Raw genomic sequence first — 9,429 nt, 5'->3', positions numbered from 1 at the left:
ATTTTACACTTTTTAAAGTTAGGAAACATTCATTTTCTAGTTAACGCCTTTTTTGTTGAATTATTAATTAAAATATGTTTAGGGTATGGCAACATTGACTGTCATTTCTCGTACCATCACAGATTAGCCGCAGCTTTATTCTCCACATTTTTCATTCTTAAAAAGCAAAAAAAAAAAAAAAATATTTTTTTTTATTAAGGATAATTTAAAATTTTTGCATTACCATTTTGATTGTTATTTGTTTTAAATTAAAAATTGGTAGTGTCAAACAAGATTTGAATAATGGTAGCGGGGCAGAGCGCTCCCCATGACTATATTTCCAGTCAGGAACATGTTATTATTGAGGCTGTTTCCTAGATTCGAACTCGGGCCCGAGCTTCAACGGTAATAAGATCGCAATTTCCACTATGTATATTACCCAATTTAAGTTGACAAATAAGATAACGATTTACTTTTCCATGATGTGCGATAGATTAAAATAGTTAATAACGCGATTTGTGTGTCTAAAATAAAAAATAATTGTAAATTTTGTCAGTGATCTCCACGAGCCGACATTTCTTTATAGGTTTTTATTTTATTTTCGTTGCTAATATGGCAACCATACAGAATTATAGTAGCAGAAGACTAAAGACTAGCAATCTAAAACGTGTTAAACAGCTGTGTCTGATGGGTGCATTTTGCAGGCCTCAAGAGTGTAATACGACAGTGAAAGAATTATTTGTGAAATGGAATCTTTTAAACGTGATGGTCAGCCGAATATGATAAAAAATAGGAAGAAAAGAGTCACCAAACCCACGGATTATAAAGAACTTTCATCCTCAACTGAATGTGGACGTGTCATGACCATTAAGCGTGCTCAACCGAAACAAACCACAAAGGTTTTGCCTCCCATCATTCCAGTGCAATTTGGTAAAGCAATTATATCATAGCAAAGTGTAAAATTATCCCCTCTTTAATAATGTTGGAAATGAAATGATAACGATATTTGACTTAATTTGTGCCAGCCGAAAGAAATGCGCGCTCCAAAGCAAAATGTAGCAAGAAAGGCCAAACAAACCATATTACACCAGGTAAAATGTTAGCCTTTCATATTGGCTTTATATTTGTTAACGAATATTATTGGTGTGTTGGTTTCAGGCCCTGGGGAAAAGCTGATCAACCAGAAACCGAATGTTTCAAAGCAGCCTACAGAAGCATTATCTGCCAAGGGCTCAACAAGTTTCTTCTTTTTTTTTCTTTTTTAATTTGATACCATATGGAGGGGTTCTACATTTGTTTTTGTTTTTCAGGAGCTGCCCCATCGCTATCTTCAGGTAGTCTATCATCTGGTGAAGAATATGCCAGTGAGGATGAAGCAATGCCAAATATTAACTTAGTATCATCGATCATCAATCAATCGGAAGATTCTCTGGGTGATGGGGACGACGATGACTTATCCCAAGACGAGATAGAAGATGAAATGGAAGAAGAAGCTGACCAACTAGTAAAATCGGATGAAAGAAGTGAGTCAAATGGGTAACTACAAGAGTCAGACCAATCAGCGAATGCCGTATCCTTTGAAATTATAAACAACGAAGAAGAGTTACTGAATGCATTGGAAGAAATCGGTCTACAACCCGAAGTTAGCGATGTTGTGGGAGAATTGAACCACCCACAGAAGAACCTGTATGTCAAGCAGCCGGATGGTGTTTTTACCGAACTAACCGAAGAAGAAATAATAAGTATACCATAATTTAAAAATTTTTTGTTAAATCTAATTATTGAAACCTTTTTTTTAGAAACCATAACAGAAAAACAGTCGTTAATGGTTCCCGTAAACGTAGCTCGAATTATTATCGAGATGAAGAATGACATTTCAAGAATAAAACATGCTTTGGAATTGCTAGCCATTCGAAGTCCCGGTCTTGACGAAACCCATCAGTCAATCCCTTCTGAGTTCTCGTTTCCCCTTGACTCTCTTCCTGTTGAAACAGAGGAAGATTTTGCCACTCTTTTCCGAGCCTTAAAAGATCTCCCGTTTCGAAACCATCTTAAGGCAACCCTTAATTTGCTGGGTGGCACTAAGATTCAAGAAATCACGCGACTCATCCTTAGAGCTTTAATGGGCAAAGCTTTAAGATTAACTTATGTTGCACAGAAAAAAAATACCGGCAAAAAGGTGTTTAAAGAAACGAAGATGTGGCCTTTTGTTAGAGGTTATATGTTGTATCTCCTATTTTTCTCAGTTACTTTTTCAATAATCTTATGTTTCTTTCGATTTTCAGATGTCATAAGAAGTAGATTTTCAGAGGAAAGGAAACCGGACAACCAAATGATTCTTAGATCAATTTTAACCGTTCTTGCAAATTCCGGTGACGACGAGGGAGGTGTTGCAAGAAGAAAAATTATTACGGCAGTAAGACGCGCTGCTGGTGAGCAGGAAATGAAACGACTGGCAGCATTAGGCAATGAAGATGAACTCGCTCCAGTCAATCTAGTTTAATGCATATTTTGTGGCAAAATTGTTGACTTACTTTTATGGCTGTATTGACTTTTTTTACACAATAAATATGGGTCGGTTTTCTATATTGGCTTTTCGTATAATTCCAATTAATAAACACAATGGCCATTTCAGTTTATGATCTATATCGATATTACTGTCCTGGTTAGTCCTCGATATCGCTCAGCTTCCCGAGCTCTAGCCAATACAGTGGATAACGTCAAACCAGCTTTGGCATGCCATTACATTCCAATTTATTTGCCAGTATTCTGGTAGTATGTCGGGATTTCTATCTAATGTACACCTCGATATCGCTCATCGGTCCAACCTCATACCAACTTGGTCATCAGTAGCTAGCCAATTCTGGCATGCCAGTATATTAAAATAGTTGTGGTAGTACTCTGGGAGTATATTGATATTCAACAAACTACAAAAATACTACCATAACTATTAGAATATACTGGCAAATCAAAATTTGCTAGCCATTGGTGACCTAGTCGGCTAAAGCTCGGGCCGGTGAGCGATATCGAGGCATTCCCATTAAAGTGATACCGAATCAGCAACAATATTGTCCTGAGCTTGAAATGCTACCCGGGAGATTGATGGCCTAGGAACATGCCGCCTCACTGATAATACCCATATGTGGACCATCGCCAGGGCTACTCAGCTCCTTAAGTGTGGGGATTCTACAGTAAGGAGCATATGACGAGAGCAGCTTATCGACACCATCCGTCGAGGGTTCAGAAACAGAGTATCCAGGAGTGTTACCAGTTGGGGAATATGTTTCGAGATCCGTGTCCCAACAACTGTCTTGTATAAATATAAACTTAGTGCTATTTAAAAAAATTGCATAGATTTGTATTATTTAATTCTGTTATTTGTTTGCTGTTCTTTTTATACTACGAATCGCTCTTACAAATTATCGATCACATCAAAATAAAAAATTTAAATGAAATCGTAAAACCTAACTTCTCATAAGTTCCCCTTAGTATTAAATAAAATGTATTTGGTGAATCAAAAACAAAACATTAAAAAATCTTCTTGGTTGTTGGATAGACGTCCGTAGAATCAAATGTTTGAACATCCATTAGCACTCCAATTGTTGCTTTCCGACGGACATCCCTGGAACTACTCATAGAGTACATGGATATCAAACGGATGTTTGGCCATGAAACGGACATCCGATGGCAGAAGTGTGCTTTGTGGGGGTTGATTGAATTTGTAGGACTCGCTATTGATTCAGTGGCCATGTCCCTCTCTTTTTCGTTAAAAAGTTTTCATTGACTACTGGCCTTTGTAAAATGGCTGTTTTCAAGACCATTAGTCTCTTTTCGCGATTCAGCTTCATTCTCGGGATTTTTTTCTTGGTCTTTCCTAGCCGTTGATTTTGCCCAGTTTCATTACCACCACGTACAATTGCAGTACAATCCAGAACTAGCTAGGGGTACAGGCAACATGCAGGCTAAGCTGGACAATGGATTGGTAGAGCATTAACCGACTTTGGTAATTTGCTCTGACGCATCCCTTTCCTTCATGGTTGCTTTGTGTGGCACTACGACTGCAGTGAGTCCTTGGACACATAAGGATCTGGATAGGCATATAAACAAGTTGGAACTACTGGGTGCATTCAATTCCTGACGTTGCTTTGCCGAGAACTTGCATTATTGTTCTTTCTTTCTTAAACTAGACAACACCACTGTGGTGTCCTATGTACATAAACTAGAGGGCACTAGATCAGCCCCTTTGTGTGATTTAGCTTTAGAAATATCAAAGTGGTGCAACTCTCGACGTATTCGTTTGCAAGCAACTTATTTGCCCGGTCTTTTGAATGGCTTTGCAGATCGGAAATAGAGGAGGAAGCCGGATTGCAGCGATTTGCATCTGATGCTGAAAATGTTCCAGCAACTCTGGACAAGGTGGGGACTCTCAATCAATCTGTTTGCGGCGTCGTGCAACGCACAGATACCGCATTTTTCGAGCTGGACGCCTCAACCCAGGGCATGCAGGGTCAACGCCCTATCGTTCAGTTGGAATAACCTCAATTGGTACGCGTTATTGCCGTTCTCGCTGATGAAGAATGGCCTTTTGAAGGTCAATCGGGAGGGATCGAGCCTAGTCCTCGTCTGCCCGTTTTGGATGAGCCAATCGTGGTTCCCACTGTTACTGGAACTGGCGTGCGAGATACCGATGCTATTACCGTGGTGTCCAAATTTGCTCTTGTCCTGCCTAAGGGAATCTCACCCTCTGTGTGTAACCAGTTCATTACAACTGTCCGTTTAGAAATTTTCAGGAATCGCTATCGAAGCATCAGGATTCCAGAGAATGTTATAAAATTCATCACGGTAGGATCGCGATAAACTAATCTATCATCTTACCAGGGGTCTTGGTATATTTGGAAAGCTTGTGTTTTCGACTCGTTCATGATCCCATGTCTAATAATTGAAATACTATTTTGTCATTTCTTCTGAATCTTTTGAAAACGGAAGAGCTTATAGCACTATCAACTGTTATCGTTCCATGTTTTCTTTTTCGCTAGACAAGATGGATAGGGTAAGCATAGGGCAGCATCTACTGGTTACCAGCCTAATGGAGGGTGCATTTAATTCTAACCCAACCGAGCCAAGGTACGAAAGTACAGTATCCTGCACAAAAATCCGAAAACCGATTTAAATGTTAAAAGCAACCTTTTGGCTGGGTAACGGGTTTTTTGTTTGTTTTTCTTTAAGGGGTAGGGTAGACGTGGTGATGGACACAACAGGGCATGGTTGTGAAAATGTATTCCTTTGACTTAGGCTGTGTAATACTCCCTGCCCAAATATATTAGCAAGCTGCATAAGCAGAATTATGTTGACACTGTTAGTATATGTGTAGAGCCGCTGATTGCAACGCCGGAGATTAGTGTCCGATTCCTGATGAAGAGGTAAGGATATTGTAAGTTATTAATATTTTAACTTACTTTTTCATTGTCGTTTCTTGTAAAGTATATATAGGTAGCACAAAAAATTTGGGAACAACTCTTTAGGGACTGAATTGTGGAAAGTGTCTCTCCCTATTTTCTATAGAACAAAAGTTTTTATACGGGGTTGGTGAAGGTCGAACTACAAGAAAATTAAGTCGAAACGTTTGAAGGTTAAATCAGTCTGTAAGACGTCTAAGGAAGAAATTACATAGAAAAGAGGGGCGTATAGAAAATTAATGTTAAGTAAGAATAAAGGGTAGGGAAATAATAAGGGAAATAATAAAGAATAAATTATTTTTGGTTCTTTACATAGCTATCCGGTTCCAAAAGATTGCGTCTCGCAATCAATCAAGGTCAAATTTGGAACGGAATAGAAAGTGAGTCAAAACAAAACAAAGAAAACAACATTAATTAATTCAACAGAACAGCTGCTTCTCGATGCGCTTGTCTTAGTGCGTCCCGGTGGAATTTGTTCCGTGGAGGCTCTCCTTGTAGAAAAGGGGCTGATGGGGCAAAAAATTCCGGGGCGGGTTGTTGAATAGAGGCGGGTAAGTTTACAATAGTAATGGGCGGGGATGGATTTTAGGGGTTTAATAACGCGGGGTGGCCTACTTCTATATCATTATCAGATGTTTTGGTGAAGCAAGTGAAAGGGTTACAAGTACTTAGAAAAGAACAACAAGGTATGTATCTTGCAATAAGGGAACCTACTCCACAAAAAATGAAAGAAAAAGAATCCGATAAATCCCATCCCTAGAAGACTACAAATGCTACTTGACCAACCAAGAATCTTAGACGACAGGGAAACGTTCTTTTCTTTTTGGAGTGAGGAAAAAAGAGTGCTCATGTGAAATGGATTTCCAAGGTCGATGCTACGTTCTTCTTTAGCAGCAGAAATTATCTCGGCGATTGCAGCTGCGGTGCTCATCGGGTGTGGGGTTAGCACGGGGTGTAAACTTAGTGCGAGTAGCTTATCAATTTCATACGGCAAAGTGTTGATTAAACTATGTCATTGGATTATTACACCGGGGACGATTGGATGCCAAGAACTGTTTTTGTAGAAATGTGCTCGGTCGTTAATGTTGACGAAATTTTTATGCCAGTAACAGGGATTGTAAGGCGTCAGTTCCCATCCTTCAGTGTCTAAAGTGTAGTCGCCGAGTTTGGGTTGAGGACCACAGCTTGTAATTTCAGTGGTGATCGTTGAATTTTTCGGGGAGCATTGAGAGACGCTGATCGATTCACCAGTGGCTATCAATTTTCTACATGTGGGTAAATTAAGGTAACTGGCAGCAAGCCATCCCCTGTGTTGTGCTGTGGCGATAGCAGTTTTGTGTGCCAGCACTCGATTTTCACATTGTAGAGCTCGAATTTCTCGTGCCACTCCATTTATTCCATCGGAAGTTCGGTCTCGTGCGTATTGAGAATGTGCCGCTCCGCTGATTTCAGCCCGGATAATGTCAGCAATTTTTTCGATGTCTTCTTCCAGTGGTTTACTCAGATGAGCATTGGTATCAGTTAAAGAATGTAAACGTAAAATAACTTTGTCCATTCCGATTACTTGTTTGTAACTTTTTTCGGATGAATTACAATATTCCTTGTTAGTTGTATTGTAAACAAAGTCAAGTTGTTGTTCGACGTCACGAATTCTTTCTATTTCACTGTTGTTAGTCAGGTAACGTCTAGCGATACCTGTTTCCACAAGCTTTAGTTTGCACTGTTGAACTTCTCTTAACGATTCTTTCCAGACAATGGTCACTAGGTTGTGAGAAACGGATCCGTTGATCCCTCCCGGTATATCGCCAATGGGTGAGCTTATCGTACAGTTAGCGCACTCAGTTTCTAAAGTAACTTCTTCTAATCGACAGTTGATGAGCTGATGAGCTGTGACTTGAAGCCAGCTACCCTGCACATTTGGAATACGTTCGAACGACCACTTATTGTTTCCTAAGTAGTCCATGCTTTTACCATGGCACAATCGGGAATCACGCATTTTTTCACATTCATGTGCATTGACTTCTATTGGCACTCTTGATTAACTTGGAGTTTGCCAACCCCAGAAGTCTGTATAGATGTGTTTCTTTTCCAGCCAGATGGTACACGAATGGCCAACAAAACGGGTGATTTGGAAAAGAGTAGAATAGACATCATAATATACTGGAATAGCGGGAAGGGGGCTTATTTGATAATCACAGTCATCGCTAGTGAATTTTAGGAACCCTTTTGGCTGAGAAGCCGTATAATTACGAATAGTGATGTTAAGAGCATGGAGGCGACAGAAAAACGGTATGATGAGGAGAGGTAGAAGACATAATCTATGAGAAAAGTAATTTCAAAATCAATTTCAGGGATCCATTCTATGAATTATTAAGATTACTAAAGTTTGATATTGTTCAACTATTACTAAAAGTTAAAGAAATCCGTTAATACGCAATAATTATAATTTAAACACGGCTTAAAGATAGTTTAAGTGATTCGAACGTGATTAACACACACAAATTTTTTTTAGCAATACAATTTCAGAATTTGACAACTGGTTTTAAAAGATTCCGAGGACGTAAACCGAGGCGACGCTCTGGTTGTATGGGTAAGGTTGACGTCTCTGGAATCGGGTTGGAAGGTAATGAAATTGTTGGTGAACTTATCATTAAATTTGGTTTAGGAGGAATTGTGGGTGGGGGTCTTATCAAAAGTTGAATAGGAGTTTCTTTTTCACAAGGAATTTGTTCTAACTCAGATTGAAGGTTTGTTTCTAGGGGTAGAGGAAAAGTTTCGAGTTCATCTACGGTTTCTTGTACGAATTTTTCGGCTTGTTTCTCAATTCTTACATAAAAAAAGTCGACACCTGGTTTGTCTTTCTAGATCATTGACTCAAATAGGGGTTTTACTCGATTCACATGTACAAGCTGAGTTTGTTTTCCTACGTCTTGTTGTATTTCCACAGTATTATTGTTGCTTACTTTCAAAATTCGAAAAGGGCCTATAAAACGAGGAATGAGTTTTTTACTAATTCCCGCCAAGGGCGTTCGCATATCCAGTAAAACTTTATCTCTTACGTTAAATTTTTGCTCTTTTACGCGTTTATCGTACTGGGCTTTTTGTTGTTCACGAGCTTGGGAAAGATTGATTTTGACAAGCTGAAAGGCTTCGTGTAAGCGTTTCATAATTTGACTTTTATAGTCTGAGGGAGTAACTATTACTGGGGGAAGAGGACGGAGGAATTGATCAATCGGCATGACTGGATCACGACCGTGATTTAGAAAATATAAAGTCTCAAGTGTTGACCAGTGGACAGAATTATTATAAGCGAAAACAACGGGGCCTAAAATATCAATTCTCCAAATATTTCCTTATTATTTCAACAACAGTTTTGTTGAATCTCTCTGTTTGCCCATTAGTCTGAGGGTGATACGCAGTTGTTTTCATGCGTTTAATGTTTAAAGCTCTAGAAAGCGCAGAAAATAATTCAGAAGTAAAATTACTGCCTCGATCTGTAATTATTGCTTTTGGGGGACCATGATGTAAAATAATTCGTTCTACTAAGGCTTTACTAGTACTGAGGGTGGTACAGTTGGTAAGAGGAATGACTTCTATCCATTTAGAAAAGTAATCCGTGATTACTAATATATAATTGTTTCCTTGAAGTGAATAAGTTTTGATTTGACCTAGAAAATCTAAGCCCAATACTTCAAAAGGTCTTTTTGCGAGGTCTAACGGGTTGAGAAAGGCTTTCGTACTGTGCACTCGATGTCCCAGCGCACAAGGTTCACAAGAAGTGCAATATTCCTTAACATCTTGTAAAATAGTAGGCCAATAGTATTTGTCCCTTAGACGAAAGAATGTTCGCCTAGTTGCCATATGTCCTGACAATGGGGAATCATGGTATTCTTGTAAAAGTTGCTTTCTTAGAGAAAGTGGAACAACCACTTGACACTGTTCAAAGTTTCTTCTTTTCACTGACGTAGGTTCGTAGTGTTTACATAAAAGACCA

The 9,429-nt window shown here is 39.0% G+C and overlaps 1 protein-coding gene and 1 pseudogene across 1 annotated transcript; one reads left to right on the top strand and one right to left on the bottom strand.

Moving 5' to 3' along the window:
* Positions 1-298: 298 nt before the first annotated feature.
* On the top strand, positions 299-2,538 carry LOC116928465. The gene is made up of 6 exons (XM_045177631.1): positions 299-909; positions 1,005-1,070; positions 1,138-1,218; positions 1,290-1,721; positions 1,779-2,195; positions 2,265-2,538. Exons 1-4 carry the CDS (start codon positions 726-728, stop codon positions 1,517-1,519), a joined length of 561 nt encoding a protein of 186 aa, XP_045033566.1. The 5' UTR covers positions 299-725; the 3' UTR covers positions 1,520-1,721; positions 1,779-2,195; positions 2,265-2,538.
* A 3,750-nt stretch (positions 2,539-6,288) lies between these two features.
* LOC116928654 lies at positions 6,289-8,305 on the bottom strand (annotated as a pseudogene).
* Positions 8,306-9,429: the final 1,124 nt, after the last annotated feature.

This window comes from Daphnia magna, linkage group LG8 (assembly GCF_020631705.1).
Source record: "Daphnia magna isolate NIES linkage group LG8, ASM2063170v1.1, whole genome shotgun sequence".
Lineage (NCBI taxonomy): Eukaryota > Metazoa > Arthropoda > Branchiopoda > Diplostraca > Daphniidae > Daphnia > Daphnia magna.
Note: the sequence above shows the minus strand (reverse complement) of the source record. Positions and strands in the feature narration are given on the sequence as shown.

Coding starts and splice junctions, on each gene's coding strand:
- LOC116928465 (XM_045177631.1), top strand. CDS start 726: ATGGAATCTTTTAAACGTGATGGTCAGCCGAATATGATAAAAAATAGG. Junction 910..1,004: donor CATCATTCCAGTGCAATTTG/GTAAAGCAATTA, acceptor AATTTGTGCCAG/CCGAAAGAAATGCGCGCTCC. Junction 1,071..1,137: donor AACAAACCATATTACACCAG/GTAAAATGTTAG, acceptor TGTTGGTTTCAG/GCCCTGGGGAAAAGCTGATC.